An 18350-nucleotide genomic window follows, 5' to 3' on the forward strand; every position below is an offset into this window, starting at 1 on the left:
CTGAGTATTTTATAACTATGTGTTTCTATTTTTTTAAAGTTTTTTCCTCGGATGCCACCATTCTTGATGGTGGTGTTTGCTCCAGTTAGTGTGAGTGGGTGAGCTGTGGGAAGGTGAAATGCAGATATGTCAGACTTGTCCTGGAGCTGGGGCTGGGACAGCTCCTGTTGTGCTTCATGGTCTGACTCAGCCTGAGCTGTCTGGGTGAGGTGTTGGTGGGGTGTGAGGTGCTGCTGGCTGCTTTTTGTTCAGCAGCTTTTGCCTGACTTCAGTGAGGGACAGGTTCCTGTCCCAGATCCAGTCCTTCTCTCCTCCATCCCTTGGTTCTCAGTACATTGGTCAGGTCAGTTTTTTTCAGGGTTAAATCATGGCTGTGATAAAGGAGAGACAATGTTCATATGGATTTGTTTGTTTGTTGTTTCTTGGAATGTTCCTGCCTCTGTCTGGGGGTGCTATGACAGTTTTACTGTTATGTTTGAGGGAATTATTTGTTACCTGTAGAAATGTCTGTCTGTTTTTGAAAGGAAGTGTATTGTGCTTTTTGGTTTTGAGAGGCTGTTCATAGCAGAGCTGCCATAAGAACATGTGTGCTCTCCATCTTCTGTATTTTATTACAAAAGACACATAAGTAAAATACTACTTGGAAGGCCAGTCTACCTGAGGGGATGCAGTCCCTGGGATTAGGTTGGTTGTGCTGGGTGCTTTCCTTTTGTCTGTAGATTTCATTGGCACAAAGGGGTTGACATACTTTTTAGAAAAATGTAATTTCTAAAAGCTGTAGGCTGTCATATATACTGAAGATACAAACTATTTTAGGTTGCTCCTCGTAGTATTTTCCCTGCATTACCCAGTGCACTACTATCATTTCCAAAAGTGCTGCAAGTACAGGGATGAATTCTCTTTTCCTTTGTGCATCCTTCAGCTTTCAGGCAAATGAGCTTCTAACTTGCTGATTGTTCGTGGATTGCTGCTGGTATATTTACAGTGTAGGATAGCAGCCACAATATTAATTTTCAACTAAAACAGAATCCACTTCAGTAAATAAATTGCAGACCCATGAGAGGGTGCAACAAATGGAAATATGGTGTTCTAGTTCCCAGGAAAATATGAAAACCTAAGTATATGCTGCTGTATGGTTACCAGCTCATGTGGTGTAGCAGCTATTGTGTGTTGAAGTCTGGTTTAATTATGCTGCTCTTTTTTTCCTTCCTTGCTGGAGCAGCCTACCTGATGAGCAAATAAACTGCAGGTCTTTTTTTCAGGGCAGTAAAATGGTGATAAATTGTGGGCAACCTGAAGGGTACATAATTTTTTGTCACCACCTTTGGTTGTAATGGTGGCCTGTTTAAAACTAAATGTAATTTTAGTGTTTTATAAAATGGAGATCTTTGTTTGCTTTATTTTTGGGATAACTATGGGGATTGTAGTTAACTAATCTTAAGGGTATATAAATCATAACTGTGTCTGTATGTGTTTCTCATTAGAAATGTTTTTTGGCAACAACTGTTGAATTAAGCTGGAGGCATAAGTCTGCTCTTTGAGAGTAATGCTGCTGTAAAATTAAGAGTTTTACAATTCATGCATGAGGCTTTACAGCTCATTCTACTACAGTCTGGGAAACTTTGCCTGTGGTTTTGCAAAATACAGGTAACTGCATTAATTTCTTAGAGAAGGGAAAAGTCTGGTCTCTTCTTTCTCAGCCATTTGTCATGGAGGATCTTCGGAGTTTTTTTCATTGGGTGTTTTGCCCTTTACAGCTTTAGCTGGCATAAGTGGCAGGATACTTCTTAACAAACACAAAACATACCATTTATTTCCTAAAAGAAAGATGCCTGAAGATGTTTGGGATCAGTTGCATGTCAGTGTGGGTGGGATTTCATGTTTTTACTTTGGTGTATGTTTGAGAACTGGTTGGATGGAGATTGGCTAGCTCCAAGGCAGAGCTGGTGGATCCTGGCTGCTGCAATGCAGGAGTGCTGCAGTTGGGTGTGTGTGGTGTGGGTTGGGTAAGGAGGGTGGCAGGAGTGGCCTCAGGCACTTGGTTGCATTCCAGTTAATGCTGTGGCTGTGGCTGGGGTGAGGAGAGTACAAAATGAAGCTAATTAAATAAACTGCCCTTTCCAGTGGGCATTTCCTGCAGAATTTGTTAAAGCTGGCATGGGACAGTGTGATGTCCTGAAAGAGGAGTAGGGTTTATGATAACTTGTGCCTGGCAAAGAGGAAAGACTTCACTTTGCCTCACTCATCATGTGTCATCTTCTACCAGATGAATCTGATGCCCTAATGGTCTCCAAAAGCAGCTCTCTCTCTCTCTCTCCAGAACTTCTCTGTTGGTAGCAGATTTGTGTGCCTTTCAGCTTGGTGTGACCTCTGTGTGCCTGGGGTGATTTGATGGTGGTGCTGAACAAATAAATTCTTCACAGGCATCATTTCAAGAGTCTGTACTGATCATGTAATTGTTCAATTGGCCAAAATGTTACCTCTAATCTGATTAAAGTTTGTTATTTAGCAAAGGTTTTGGAGCAGGTCATTCTGACTTGCTCAGTCAGTCCTTGTCTTGTTCTTGATCAATTTTGTCTCTTTATGACTAGGAGAAATGGAAGAAGAGATGGAAAATCCAGAAATGGTTGATTTACCAGAGAAACAGAAGCATCAGCTTCGACATCGTGAGTTGTTTCTCTCACGACAGCTGGAATCTCTGCCAGCCACACACATTAGGTAATGACTGTTTTCTGCCATTTTATTAAAAAATCACACAACACTGTTATTTTTCAAGTGCTCTTCGATGTAAGATCAAGTTCTGTGTACAACTCTAATGATACCATCTCGTGAATCACACGAGCATTTAAGATGTGTTTTTTCATGAGACGTGTTTCTCTTTTTTTAGGGGCAAATGCAGCGTTACTCTGTTAAATGAGACAGAATCCCTTAAATCGTATCTGGAACGGGAGGTAGGAACCATTTTGTGCATTGTAAAGCTTGAACAGTTTATTCTGGCATAATTTAGGTTTGGTGCCTATTTGTAAGTCTTCTAAAAAGAGTTCTTTCATTTCTGCATGTTCTGGGCGTTGACAGTGGGAAGTTTTAGGCTCTGAACAATCTTCGTTCTGCATAAAACTTTGTGGGTCTGGGGGCCAGACCTTGTGTTTACACCCCTGTGTGACAGTGAGCTGCCTCTCCTGTAAAGAGAACCCAACTTGCTCATCAATGTGGCAGGGCTGAGAGTTCCATCCTGGAGGCTGATGTCCTGGGAGATGCTGTAACTGTAGAGGAGAGAGCAAGCTGTGCTTCTCTGTATTTGCTTTATCCTGAAATCATACAGATTTATGTTAATATGCCTTAAGCTTGATCTTGTCTCAGATCTTTGAGGAGCTTAGTTCTCTGTTCTTTGAGTTCACTGGTCAAAATACTTATCTGGACTCCTTCATAGACCACCACTGACACTTAAATCCTTGAAAACCTGCTTGTCAGGTGACATCTGACAGAAATTTACCCAGTCTCTCTTTAAAGGTATCTCAGACCAAAACTTGAAACTGAATTGTCTTGCACAGTTAGACACCATTCAGAATATAAATATTGGGCTTTACTTTTTCAGGTATTTCGTGATTTTAAGTTATTACCATTGTATTTTTTAAAAGTTGTATTTCTTTACCTTTAATTGTGGCTAGACCTCTGGCTGCCGGCTGGGTTAGACAGTCTTGGAGTCTGACAATCTGTGCGAGATTTACTGTGGAGATTAGCAAAGAACTTCAGGATATTATTATTTGATCACATCTGCAAGCAAATAATTTGCATTTGAAAACGTTGAAATGTTATACAAGAGAGGAAATCTTGTAATTAAAACCAGTAGGGTGATGGCCATTACTGGCCTTTAAGAAAGGAGAAAAGAGGCCATTTTTTGCAAGGAGCATACTGCAGCCTCTCTCATAGCTGGGCTTTCTTTTTAAATGCTTTTGTAGCTTTCTTCAGTATTTATTTAAGCATAAGATTAGTTTTAATCTGATACTGTAGTTTGGGAGAATTTTAAACAAGGCACAGGGATTAAATAGTTGAGTTTCTCTTTGGAATGTGAAACCAAAAAATGTCGGCTCTGCTGAAGGCTGCCAAATGGCAGAGCATCAAACAAGGGACGTGGTATTCAGCAGTGCTTGTAACCAGCTAGCAGCCCAGGATATGCCACTTTGAAAGCACAAGTTAATCAAACTGAAATGATTTCAGATTTTTTGGTACCCAGCTCTTAAGTCGTGTTCTCAGTTGCTCCCAGCATGTTTTTATTCTCACTGGTGTTACAGGTAGGTGTGCTGAGACTGAGGGGAGATGCTTTCCTCTGATCATGCAATGCTCAGTTGTAGATGCATGCACAGAAAGATAATTTTTTTCCCATCCTTTTGAACTTTCAAAATGCAAGATGAGTGATGTGGGTTATTTTTAGAACTGAGCAGGCACTTAGAGATTTCACAGAATGAGAGAGTTCCCTGAATGTGTCCTGTCACTTTGCATGGCATTTTGCTGTGGTGCAAACTAACTTGGACAGATGGTAAAGAAATTAAAAGCTCAGGAACACAAATATGCTTGGGTGGAGAGTAAAGAGATGAAGAAAAGGAGATGTTGCCCAATGGGCTCCTAACAGTGGATGGTATTGTTTTGAACTGTTTCTTCTTTCCCCATGCCTCCTGTTCTTAATCCAACCTTTGCTTTCAAAATGTTTCAGGGTAGTTCCTTTTTTCCTAGCATGGCTTCAGTCAGTAAAGCCTAAGCAGTTCTAGGGAACCTTTTGCTTGATTTCCTGAATGTTATGACCAGTAAAAGTAGGCTTTCAGCCCAAGGCTGTCTGCCTTGAAGCAGGTTAAACATCCAGACCGAATTTTTGGGGAGATAGTAAGCAAAGCAAAATTACATTTTTGCTATCTCTATTCTCCTCCTCCACCCTCTCTCTGTCACCTTCCTGAGGAAGATTGCCTTGCACGTTTGGAAGGCAGGCTGAAGAGGACCAGCACTGACTCTTTCACTCTGCCTGTAAAACTGGGTTTGTAGCAGGAGTGAGGAATAGCAGGAAAGAGAGGGAAATTAAAAGCAACTGGAAAACCTGAATTTTCTATAGACACTGAATTCCCATGGAGATCATAGCCAATTGTGGCAAAAGCACTAGATTTCCCTATTCTGCTGAAAACTGTTTGGAATGTACCTCTATTTTACTGCTCTGCCTGGCTATATCCAGAGGCTTGTGTGAATTTGCCTGCTGAGCAGATGTCTGGCATATCTGTTCCTTTTGGTAGCCCCCTAAAAATAAAATGTTCTCTAGTTAAAATATATCAAATACATGAAAGTAAGTTTGCAAGCTGCAATGAAGTAACCATTATTTCTGTGGTGTACTTTGACTTTTCTTTCTCCAGTTACTTGGTGACTTTGGTTCATGACTATAGCTGTGGGTACCTTGGTGGCTTGGGTAGGGGAGCTCTGAACAGGTATGTCTCTAGCAGTTGAGAGAAGCAGAAAGTCATGATTCAATTTTAACTCTTGGCAGGTCATGTTAATTTTTTCTGAACGTTCTGGGATCTGAAATGAAAAGGGAAAACCCTTTTCTTTTTTGACTGCTGCAAATCCAGCATACACAGTTTGACAGCACAAATGAGTGTGGAGGATTTTGAAGAGCAGCGTTATTTTGTTGTGAACATCACTCTTGTGAAACCCTTGTGAAAAATTGTTCTCATCACATAGTGGTGGTCTGGAGTTCACACATGCTTTAGAGTACACAAGGATCTGGTTTGTTTCTTAGTTTGCATTGGCACCAAGCTGATGTGTATTCATGTTTTCAGCAGTCCCACTCAGTCTGCAGGAATGAATCTCATGTCTGTGAGGGAAGATGGCAGTGGTGTTGAATTACCTCGAGGGGTTGCAGTCTGTAGAATTCACACTTGGGCCCCCAGGCTTCCATCTCTCCTCTGTTGAGGAAGCTCTGGATGGGGAGAAGAGACCAGAGCATGTTCATTCTTTTGTTCAACCTCATTGATTTGAGACAGAACTGGACAAGACATAAATGGATGACCTGAAACTAATACAGATTTTGTGGAAAAAATTCATAGTGATAACCAATAAAAGAAAAGCAATAGGGCATCTAACAATCAAATATCATGGGAGAAACCTCCACAATATATGACCTTCCTTGGCCAAAAAAGACTGAAGAAATTGCCTGTGGAACTGATCTTCTTTGGGGCTCACTGTGTTGTTACACTGCAGTGTGTTGCATATTTGCTGGGCAAAGCATTAAGGTTGCACTGCATATACTTTGTCCTGCAGTCAGGTATTTTGGGGGGAGCTGGAACAAATTAAACACTGTATTTATCCTGGAAGCCTGTGAGACAAAAGCTTTCCCTATGTTTTATTTCCACAGTGATACATTCTCAAAATATTGCAATATCTTGAGCTTTGAGTATGTCAGGGAGCAGGAGACCCAGATTTCTCTACATAGATGTGGTATAAATGAGTTTTCATGTGCTCTGATGCTGCCTTCTGGCCGTAGGTTGATGTAACTTGACCCTGGTGTCTGTGGGAGTAGGAGTTTTTTCACAAGTATCATTTGCTTAGGATGCAGTCAAGTCCTCTGACCCTAAACCCAACTGCAGACAACCTTTCCAGTTGAAGTTCACTTGTCTTCCAGAATTTTTGCCATGTTACTGTGGAAACTCACAGCAATTCTTCTTTTTCTGAGGCTTTGCATGACAGATTGGGAGACTCTCTTTTCCTTTGCCACCTCTTCATAAAGCTGAGCAGGGCTTGAAACTCATGCTGGTTTTGTCCTAATTTTTGTTGCATGCTGTTGACACATACAAATATAGGGAAAGGGAAAAAATGAGGTGAGCATGAAATGAGATGTATTTAAACAGGGTGCCTGCTAGTGCCAGAGAAATAAGGGGAGTGAAAAAATAAGCCAGAAACCTGAGATGTGGAAAATGGCACACTGCACATCCTGTTTCTGTTCAGACAATTCTCCTTCCTGATGAGCATGTTGCTGTGGACAGAGGTTACAAAAAGTCTGTTGTTCCATGTCCTACCAGAGCTTTAATCCTGCCCAGAGCTGCTTGCTGTACTTTGATGGAGCATACCTGGTCAATAGCTATAGCTAAGTACTTATCCATGCAGAAAAGTTTAATTACTTAAACTGTACAGTTTTAGGTAGTTAAAAATTTTGGCTGTTTCCTTTCTCTGCCCTGGCAGAACATTTTCATTCTGGAATGCCTTCTTGCTTTAATTTTACACACCAAGGTAGCGGAAGCCAAGCAGCTATTTTAGCCTTTTCCACATCTACTTGAACAAAAGCAACAAATTAGTGGATTGCCACCTGCAGCTAATTACTGCTGCTGCCAAATCTGCTGTGCTGCCCCTCTCCTAATAACAAGCAGAAAGAGACGTGGTGCTTTAAGCTTAGATGGTAGCAGGCAAGAAGTTGGTCAGCAGCACATGGCTGTGCCAGGGAAAACTGAGTACATCCTGGTCTGTATTAGCAGGAGTGTAGCCAGCAGATGGGGGCAAGGGGGTCATTCCCTCCCTTCATCCCTTGTGAGACCACTTGTGTAGGTTTTTGTCCCATTTTGGGCCTTGCAGCATGAGAGACATTGACAGATTGGAGCAAGCCTAGCAGAAGCCACTGGGTTTGTCTGGGGCTTCACACCTCTATGGGGTTGCATTAGTCTGGCTGTGACATTCTGGAGTTATGCTTCAATTTGTGCTGGTATTTCTGTGTGGATAGGTCACTGATGTCTAATCCTCCTGGTTTGGAATATGGGAGTTGCATGGGATGTGGCAATTTTATGTTCTGAAACAGCTGATGCGACTAAAAATTGTCTCCTGGCCCTTCTGAGCCTTGCCTGTGCAAGAGGAGCTGTGTTCACTTCAATTTCAGAGGCTGTCTGTTGAGAGAGGCTGATGTTGAGAGCTAACACTCGCAATATAGAAGAAAGTAGCAGCACTTAAATGGAGTTTTTAAACTGATAGTTCATTTACTTTTTGTTCATCCAATTTTTAAATCTATATGTAGGTAATGAAACCACACTTAAACTGTAAAAACTTGGTAGTATGGTTGCAAAGCTGAAAGTAAAAGCTAATAACGCTGTTTACCTTTTTGCTCTTGTTTTATTTTTAGGATTTCTTCTTTTATTCACTAGTGTATGATCCTCAACAAAAAACCCTGCTTGCCGATAAAGGAGAGATTCGAGTTGGAAACAGATACCAGGCAGATATAACAGACTTACTAAAAGAGGGTAATTTCTGTAATTTATTTCAATTGTCAGGAGTTCATGTTGAATGTGGCCACTTCTCTGTGTGAGGCCTGCCTGGGTGTGGGAGATGGTTTCCACTGCCAGGCCATGTGTGCAGCAGTGTCTGGGTTTGTGGAGGCTGTTGCCCACTGAAGGCAATTAGTTCTCTTGCAAATGGGTCTTTAAATGGGCGTTTGTCCAAATCATAAAAGTTGTTGAAATAAATTGAATTAATGGGCTCTCTCAGACCTTGCACTCTTTTTATTAAGAGATTTCAGAATTTCCATGGGAAACACAAATTTCCATCACATCTGTAAAGCCTTTTGTGTTTTTAATCAAGCCTCATTTCCCTATAAGAGCCCCTCCCAAATTGCTGCCAATTAAATGCTGTCTGCCCTCATCAATTTGCCCATTACTGCTTTGTGCCTTTTCCCTGGAGCCCTCTCCCCATCCTAGTGTTTGCTGCCAGCCTAGACTTGTCACCTGCAGAACAGGCAGGCATGCTGGCTGGAGCATGCCTTGAGACTTCAGTCTGTCCCCACTGTCATGGAGCAGTGGGACCATGGGGATGCTGGCCTGAGGATGAGGGAGAAGTAGCAGGAACCAGGAATATTTATCAGATAGTAACTAACTTTAGATTTGCCTCTGCACTACTCTACAGATCCAAAAGTGGGTGGAAAAACAGAGATGAGGAGTGTTTGGCATCTAGCTGTTCTTTCCTGAGCCCTGTGTAATGCAGAGGGAAAGGTCTATCCATAAGCTTCTCCTAGGAGAGAGATGGTTGTGACCTGTGTTGGGAAGATCACATCCAGTGTGGATGGGCCAGGGTGTGGAAGCAATGAGATGCTTCTGTCTTTGCTCAGAAGCTCTCCTGACACTGTTAGTCTGTTAAGACAGAAAAAAAAGGGTCAGGATTCTTGTTTAATTTGTCTATGAAACCAGCATTTATTCAACAGCTGGGCAAGTCTCCTAAGTGAGGATGAACTAATGTGAAAGGCATCCTGTTCCCTCAGTGGGCCAACATGGGGCTTCGGAGGAGGATAACTGCCAGATGTTTTAAAGGAAGCAGAAAGAAAAAAAGTCTCAGTAGCTCCTGTATTTTACCAGGGTATTCTGGCTTGTTCAGACTCAGGAAAATGAAGAGTGTCTGATGCCATGGCTTCCCCCCTAGAAAGCAGTTGAGATGGGTTGAACCAGCTACTCTTTTCCTGCTCAGAGCAGCTTGGAGTGTGTCTGTTTTCCTGGAACTGCTGCAAGATAAAGGAGGAAGACAGACGAGCTGGGGAAAGAAACTGTCTAGTTTGGAGAAAGATGCACTCTGTTTCCCATGACATATCCTCTGACACCAGTTTGTGAAAATCTGATTGCCCAGTTTGGGTGAGCTGTGTTGCTGTGTCTGTCAAGCTGAAATTGTCACATACAAATCAGTGAGTGAAATTTTCACAGTGGCCTGTCAGGCAGAGTAACTGAGATGGGCTAACAGTGCCATTATTGTGAGATAAAAAAAGAATCTAGAAAGTACTCATATTTTAAAAAAGCCATACTAAATACTTCTGATTTGTTTTTCAACCAGGTGAGGATGATGGAAGAGATCAGTCAAAACTTGAAACAAAAGTTTGGGAAGCCTTTAACCCACTAGTAGACAAGCAGATAGACCAGTTCCTGGTGGTAGCACGGTAAGAGCATTTAACCTCTCCTTCGAAGTGTTTGTAACTCTTCCAAGCACTTTCATTGTGTTCTTTTTTGTTTTATTAGCATGAGTGCTGGTTCTGGTTGCTTGATTCACTTGCTCCATTTTAAGATGAGGTACATTTTACATGCCTTCGTGGGAATAGCATGACTTTAGGAGCAGCTCCTCAGATTTACAACTTGGTTTCATAAAAGCAAAGCAAGTTGCATGTGAAAATGATCCTGTAATTGGCGGGGCTTTTCAAATACTTTAGTCAGCATGCAGAAGACTTAGTGAATTGAATTCTTGGCAGTTCTTTGCTCTGTCCATTTACTGCTTTTTCCAAAACCAGTGACACTTTAACATCCATTAATGGTTTGCTAAGAGTTCTGGTAAATGCTTATGATGAGCTGAGGATACTTTCTAATGCCTAGATTCCAAGAGGTAGGCACAATAAAATAAAACCCTGCAGATCTCTACTGATGTTGTTTTTATTTAAGCCCAAAGCAATCTCTGTTGATCAGCTCTTCCTTTATAAAAGCTTCTTGAACTAATTCATTGGTATCCATTTCTATAAACAGAAGCCTGTATTAAATTTTAGGCTCTCATAGCAATTGATGACTGAATAATTTAGGGGGAAAAAAAAATACACAGTAACACTCTCCAAATTCTCTGTGTTTTAGGTGGTACTTGTATAGGTGAACCCTGGTTCTGTCTGCCTTTTTTTTCTCCCTTCCCCCTCTTGGGTTTTCATGTGGTTTGGTTTGTAGTGACTATGGAGCTGCTTTGTGATGGGCGTTTCCACCTTCTGGTGGCAGAGCTGGTTTTCGTGGCTCTTTCTGGCAGCCAGTGCTGCCCACTGGGTTTGCTGCTGCAAGGTGCAGGCTGTAATGAGAATCACTGCAAGGATGAGTGCAGGAATTGCTTCTGTTCAGAATCAGCAAAGCGTTCCAGTTTATAATTAGTTCTCACATGCAGAAGTATCAGTTCTGCTGAAGCTGGGCACGGGGGAGTTGGGGCAGGGGTGGGCATGGTGACTGGGAGGCTGGGAAGAGGGCGAGGTGTGAGTCACCACAGACACTCCAGTGGGGGAGGCTTGTTTGGATTTCGGCCCAAATTAGATGTTTGATGACAACTACTTCTCAAACATTTACCTTTCCTGCTCCTGTGCTGCTTGGCAGCAGTGTGTTCCTCTGTGCTCTCAGCTGCTTTGGAGAAGTGACCTGAGAGGAGGGGGAAACCCAACCCGCCTATTTTGTTGTTGTAGTTGCTCAGACGAGTTCAGCTCCAGTTCACTCTGCAGCAGCACGAGGGCTGCACCCATGTGGTGTAGCAAGTAAGCGGGGGAGTAGGAATGTTGAGAACCAATGCTTGTTACAGGTTTCTCCAACTGATTTCTTTAGGAGTAAGATGAAGAGCATGAGGCTTGTGGTCTCAGATGCAGAGATGATGATTTGTGAAGTGTTTGAGAATTGTCGTGGTATGCAGGCTTTATGAAATATATATATAATACAATGTTAAGTTGTAAAATAATATTGTTTCAAATTTTCTGAAACTTTTAGAAAAACACTTGCATTGTTGCATTGTTTGTGTCTGATCTTGGCAGCTGTCTCTGTACCTTTTGGACAGTGCAGTGCTGCTTTTTGCCATTGTGAAGGAGACTATTGTCATTCATAAATCTTGCAGCTCAAGTCTGTGGGGAGATAAGGGATAAGAGAGTAGCCCAAAACTCCCTGTTGGTGACCCCTGAGTCTTTCTCTGTTTCCTCTGCCATGCCTGAGCCTCTTCGATCACATGAACTTACTAAAGTGCTCACAATAGCAAACCACTTTTGGAGAGAATGGTCTCTGGCTCAGAATGAACAAACCATGTAATCTTGTAACTGGGAAATGGAGTCTGCTCATCTCAGACAGTGCTGGCTGGGTGTTTATATTTATGCTGGGTTTGCACGCAAAGTTAACGCTGTGTTTAATTTCTTTCAGGTCTGTTGGTACTTTTGCTCGAGCCCTGGATTGCAGTAGTTCTGTCAGACAGCCAAGTTTGCACATGAGTGCTGCAGCAGCCTCCAGGGACATCACACTGGTAAGATTTTCTTTAGAGGACCTTAAGTTTGTGAGAGATGCAAAATACTCACCTCAGCATTAACAGTTGGCAAAGAGGAAAGGACAGATGGATTGTAGTTGTGACTTGCTGTGAAGCAGACCCTGCTTTTGTAAAGGAATCCTTTAGTTACAGATGAAGTAACTTTTTCTGGCTTTGTGCCTCTTATGATCCATCATGGATAATACTATGAGGCAATTTTTTTTTTGGTTGGTTTTATTAAAATAGTCTGATGACATGCTTGACAGCTCATCCCTTGCATGGACTCAGTAGCTCTCTTGAGAAGAATACAAATTGTTGTCTGCCTGTCTGTAATGTTACAATGCCAGAATGCCATTCTTCATCACTTCCCCAACACCAGACTGTCACTGGCATCCTTGGGTGAGATTGACCAAGGATGTCTGGGGGAAAAAGCTTGTGGTCAGATAAGGAATGTCAGTTGATACTTTTCTCTTTGACTTCCACTGTAGAGTACCTGAGTAGTAGTGATATTGTTAACATTTCATAACCATAAATGTTGCTGAGTAGATCGAGGAAAGGGAAAAAACTTGAACTTTTATGCTACAGAAAGTTTAATGAAAATTTGAATAAAATATCTGAAGTCTCCAGAGAACTGTTATCGAAGTCTCACTTCATTATTGGAGTAATGTAAACTTACATGTAGAACAAATTCTAGTCTAGAACAGTGTAGGTTAATTATGCACACTGGTATGATGAAAGGCAAATAGCATCCTGATTAAAACTGCAGAAACATGGAAATAAAGCCAAGCTTTCATTTACTAATAGCAATTCCTCCCTCTCAGCATGTTCTCAGCCCTTATAAATCACAAGTTGCAGACAGCCGTAGCTCGGCTTTCTGAGGAGTAATTGCCCCTGAGAGTCATTCTTTTTTCCTATTCAGCTGTGATGTGTGACTTAACTTGAATCTTTGTTGAGGTTTCTGCCCTTTGGGGGGGATGTATACATGTGTTGCTGCTCTTGTTTTTCATATATGAAATTTTTGTGGATTATTTGACAAAGAAAATGCATGGCTGTGTCTGTGAGGAAACGCCCTTGGACCTCTTGTCTCCTTGCCCCATCTGGAGATGGTGGCTCAGTCCTGGGGAGAGTGGATCTATCCTGTGCATATTCTCACCAGCAGTGCTGCAGTGGTGCTGCTGGTGAGGAGCTGATAGGAATAATTGATACACAAGGGCTTGTCCTCCACAAACCTCATTATTAGTGAATGTTAGGTTTTACACTGATAACTACAGTCAGTGTGAAGTTGGAACCAGCTTTTACTGACTTTTCCTTAGGTACAGAGTACCACACCTTCACATCTCAGTGCAGAATTTGTCATTGCTGTTTCACTGTTGAACATTTCCCCCCCAGATGCTTGTCCTTACATTTCTTTCTCCTTTCCAACCCCCTAGTTCCATGCTATGGACACTTTGCACAAAAATGTCTATGACATTTCCAAGGCAATCTCTGCACTTGTGCCACAAGGTGGGCCAGTCCTGTGCAGAGATGAGATGGAGGAGTGGTCTGCTTCAGAGGCAAACCTCTTTGAGGAAGCACTAGAAAAATATGGAAAAGATTTCACTGACATTCAGCAAGATTTTGTAAGTATATTAAAAGGTGTCCCTGTGGTGACTGGCTCTGACTGGTGGCAGAGCTGGCTTGCAGCTTGTGTAAACTGTGTTCTTCATTGTGTGAGCAAGGGGGCTTTGAACTGGAGTGTGTCTTGCTGTAAAGTGGGGAAAGGCAGACCTCATACTGGTGACAGCCTGGTGTACAGTCAGAATTTCAGATCACAGATGATAGTTTTTCCTGTAGCAGCATTAATTTAGGATCATTTGTTCCACTACAGCTGAGGGAGGATGTAGGAAACTGTTGTGACAGCTGAGCTGCTCTAGAGTAATTTGTGTTTGAAGGAAGATAAGTATTTGGCCTTCTTTACAATGTGGTTTCAGAAAGGGCCTTTTGAAAGTTTTCAGAAGGAATCCTGGGCATCCAAGGAAGTGTCCTGTAGTTTGGCCAAAGCACCACCCTAGGTGCTCAGCCTGCAGATTGAATGGAGCACTGTAAGGAGAGCCAAGTTTCACTGTGTCATTGTTCAGATGCTCTGGAACAAAACAAGTAGTTTCAGTGTTGTTTGTCCTGTGCTCTAATCTATCAGAGGGACTTGGAAACAGCAACACGCTCTGTGGTGCTGATGAAATCCTCATGCTTCTCACTAAGAGAACGGAGCTGGCAGGGCACAATTCTGTTAGCAGTTTGTTTTGCTTTGGTTTTTTTAATGGGCCAGCTCCACTGAAGCCAAACGTATCAGAGCTGCCATACTGTAGTTGTGACTCTTGCTTTAACTGCTGCTGAAGCAGAGTCTGAGCCTGTGGGATTCCTTTCACATTGTGCCTCTCTGGAATGGTTTGCTGTGAGCCAGTGCAGCATGGAGATTTACCTGCAGCCTGTTCCACTTTTACAGTGAGAGCTCAGAGTATTTTGAAAGGGCATTTAACTTAGCATGGGTCCCACATGCATCTAATCTGCTTTGTAGATTCAGACTGTTTTGTTTTTTTTTTTTTTGAGGAGGGCTAGTAGTTGCAAGACTGCTGCAACCATCAGTCAGAAGAATCCTGTGAATTTCAGTGAGACTGTGGGTCAGCTCCCTTCAATAAATGCTGTTTTTCCTTTGTGTCCCCAGCTCCCATGGAAGTCCTTAACAAGCATTATAGAATATTACTATATGTGGAAAACTACAGACAGATACGTTCAGCAGGTAAGAGAGTCAGAATCACCTCCTTCATTCCAACAGAAGTTGTTTTTCTTGCTTGTGAAACCAAGCTTTGTTTCTCTATTCTCCCTTGGGGTTCAGCCCTTCCAACAGGTGAGTTCTGTTATGATCAGAACAGTCTCTTGTCCCTAAACTCATCAGCCCTTCTGTAGATACAAACAGCATTTGCTAGTGTGCATTCTTTTCATGTTTGCTCAGAGCTTTCCAGTCTCTGGTTTGGAATTCAGCAGAGGAGGGAAGGCAGGGCAGTTGCTTTTTGACTGTGGAATTCAAGGTTCCCTTCAGTGACTTCTTGGAGGGGCAGTTGCTGTGCAGGAGCCCCTCCCTGATTCCCCAGCCCTGCTGCCCATGGCTTGGAGGGCAGCTGCACGAGGCTGCCCCGTGTAAGCTCTGAGTGAAGTGTTTACCTGGGTAGTGTCACTGGCTCAAACTCCCAGACTTGTTATACTTGAGAATCAACTTCTGAGCATTGTTTACAATCATTTCTATCTCTGTTTGTTTAAATACAAAGGCTTTCTGGTCCCTGAAATAAAGCAAGCACAATGCAAGCAGCATGCAAATTCTTGAAGAGTATCAGTTGCTGAAAACTACTCACAATATTTGACAGGAAAACTGAGGAAAAGAAGGGAGAAATTTAGAATGGGTTTTTCATTATAATTATCAGTCCTAAGATGAGGCATCTGATTGAAGTATTAGAAAAAGTGGAATTGTGACAGTGTCCTGCCTTAACTTGTTTCCTTGGAAATCAGCCTGGTGTAAAGACTAGGTGCCTGAGGCATTGACCAATGTTTGCCATGTGCTGTAATGTGATTTTTACCATTTTCTTTCTGGCTGGGGCACTGTTGAAATTAGAGGTACCCTCATGACAAATGAGAACTCTTTTTTACATCAATTCTATTTCACTTTTAATAAAAGTATTAGTGACATCCTCATTCCACAATTTCCCCAAGTTCATTCTTTGACTGAAACTTTTCATTCCAGTTAGGAAGTGGGTGGTAGGAACATGTGCTGGTGATGGAAGCTTGCATGGTGGAGCAGAATAATGCTCATGGTTTTTCCTTCCCCATTGTTTTCTCCATTTTCCTAAAGTTTGCTTTTACATATGCAAAATTGCAGAGGAGATAATTACGTGAAGACTTTAATTATTTGCTCTTGCAGCAGTTAAAAAACCCACTAAGCCTAGAGTTTCTTATACTGGTTTGTTCTGTTCCTGGGCACTGGGTTTTTTCTCATGGTTATGCTGCACCTTACATGTACTGCCCAGGAGTTTACCAGGGTGTAGGATTTGGGGAAAACTTCCAGTTAGAGACTCAGCACTTAAGGGACAGTGTAAGCTGAACAGGTAGAAGTTGCAGGGCAGAGACATCACATCAATTAGGTCTGAACTGAGCTGAAGACCTCGTCTCAAATTCCCAGCTTGTACAAGCAAATAATACCATGAAACATTTATAAAAATGAGAGAGCTATCTATATGTAACCACAAAGAGAAAGCATAGGAAGCTGTAGTTCAAATAATGGTGTATTTCATTTATATTTTAGTTGATGAGTGCAGTCTCTTTGACAAAGTACATCTGTTGCCATTTTTTCCATCTGTTCTATGCAGACTCTTCCCTTGGTCTAATACAACAAAATGTTTCTGAGGCTGACAGCATTTTTGTCTAATATATAGAAAGTATCCCAAGTAAGGATATGCAAAGTGTGTACCTCGAGATTTTGCACTTCCACTTCTTTCCAAGAACATTATTAAATATTTTATTGCAATATTAAATATTATATTGCAAGTCTGTATGTTACAGGGTTTAATAAAAGTATTAATAACTTGCTTATTCTTGTAAAATCTTTGGTTGCATGAACATTATAAGTGCATTTAAATTGTCTATTTCTGTCAGTTAGAAAACACAGCAATGAAGATTTGTGTCACCAACCAATTGCCTGCTAGGATGAAGAAGCAAAATTTAGTTGGGAGCTGTTTGCATCCTTCTGGCTTTCTGCATTTCCCTTGATGTTTTCTTGGCATGAGGGAACACTGCCACAGTACTGAATCACAGTCTCTCTGTTTCCTGCCATTGAGGAAGGGACATTTTGAGTTGCCTTTGACAGAAGGCCTGTTCTGAGAACTGAACAGTAACTTGTACTCCTGCTTGGTGTACCTGAGATCAGAAGGCTCAGTGCAGCACTGCCTTGTCTTGTGAGTAGGACACTGAGAGGAGATGTGTGCAAATTGGCTTCTTTTGGAACATGCACTTCCATCTCTTACCCAGTAATTTTTATTTGGCTTTAGCTAAACCACACTTTCAAAGATTACCAGCATAAGGAGGAGCTCAGTCATCATCTGGAGAACTGACCCTCCAAGAACAGAACTGCTAGGACTGGTTCTACTACCATGTCAACACAGGATTGGTGTTTTAGTGCAGGCTCCTGAATGCCTGTTCACAGTGATCCCAAGAGCTGTCCTGTCAGTAACAGCCTTTCAGAGCTGTCATGAACAAAATGAGGGTGGTGCATTCCAAATTCAGTATCCTGGGTCTCCTTTGAACGTGTTCTTTTCCTGGGACAGATTTTCTGTGTCAGTACACAAGAGTGTCTATTTCTGATTAAGGAAGGTTTGAAATGGCTTTGACTGTTTGACAGCTGTTTGTTGACTTCTCCCAGTGATTTGAGAGCTCTGAGGGTTGATGTGGTGTTTGGCTGTACCTACATTTTCATTTGGTTAGAGGCTGAGTTCTTGCATAGTTGTGAATTCCAGGGTGATTTTTTTAAAGACTAAATGCTTCTGCTGTTGTGCTTATCATTTGGGCAAGTCCTGAAAACTTTAAAATATTAAATTTTCCATAGCTTGAGATAAGCTTGAGACATGGTAGTGGCAGATGACTGTTTGAATTAGTCACATTCTTTCCGAGAGTTAAAGGCTTTAATTTACTTTTTCCATTTTTATTTGTTTCTGAGGAGCAGGTAACTTCAAGGGGAAGATCAAATACTATCAATTTCTACTGTTCTTTTTTTTTTATGTGGAAGTGGCATTAGAGAAGTATAGGAGGAATAGACAGTGAAAGTTGATTTTAAGGTCTTCATGGTGAGAACACACTGGGGAAAGTGGAAATGCCCTTACAATTGACTCCACAAAGTTGAGATCTCCGGGTCAGTCTTGATGCAGATAGAAAACATCTTTCTGAAGGGATGTAAGCCTGCTTTGTACCTAGCCCAGAGCTGTGAGTGATGTCCTAATGTACCAGCCTTCCTAAAGGTCTGTGTGCTGAAGTGTAGAAATAACATCAATGAAAGGTTTTTCCACGTTTGTGGGGTGTTTTATCCCCAGACACCTCCTGTTAAACCTATGGGAGTATGGCACACAGTCACTTCCTTGCCCAAACTGCCAGAGACCATAGGTACAACCCATCCATTCTGAGGTGTGTTGCTGGAGCACAAGCAGCTGGGAGCACTTCTCCCAAATGCATCACAGACTAATTCCCTCTTCTGTCCCACCTCTCTTACCTCCGTTATGTGTTCAACACTTGTATGCTCTGAGGTTTGAAAAAATAATAAACAGTGTGAA

At 42.0% G+C, this 18350-nt stretch overlaps 1 protein-coding gene across 3 annotated transcripts in view; it reads left to right on the plus strand.

Annotated features, from left to right (window-relative positions):
* MTA1 (metastasis associated 1) overlaps positions 1 to 18350 on the plus strand; it is a 74695-nt gene that overhangs the window by 21478 nt on the left and 34867 nt on the right. For all 3 annotated transcript variants that reach the window (XM_059854808.1, XM_059854807.1, XM_059854806.1), the window contains exons 4-10: positions 2592 to 2718; positions 2888 to 2951; positions 8141 to 8258; positions 9829 to 9931; positions 11907 to 12006; positions 13437 to 13625; positions 14708 to 14782. In XM_059854808.1, the coding sequence (XP_059710791.1) occupies positions 2592 to 2718; positions 2888 to 2951; positions 8141 to 8258; positions 9829 to 9931; positions 11907 to 12006; positions 13437 to 13625; positions 14708 to 14782 (776 nt within the window). The remainder of the gene's footprint in view (positions 1 to 2591; positions 2719 to 2887; positions 2952 to 8140; positions 8259 to 9828; positions 9932 to 11906; positions 12007 to 13436; positions 13626 to 14707; positions 14783 to 18350) is intronic.

Source organism: Haemorhous mexicanus, chromosome 9 (genome assembly GCF_027477595.1).
Source record: "Haemorhous mexicanus isolate bHaeMex1 chromosome 9, bHaeMex1.pri, whole genome shotgun sequence".
Classification (NCBI taxonomy): Eukaryota; Metazoa; Chordata; class Aves; order Passeriformes; family Fringillidae; genus Haemorhous; species Haemorhous mexicanus.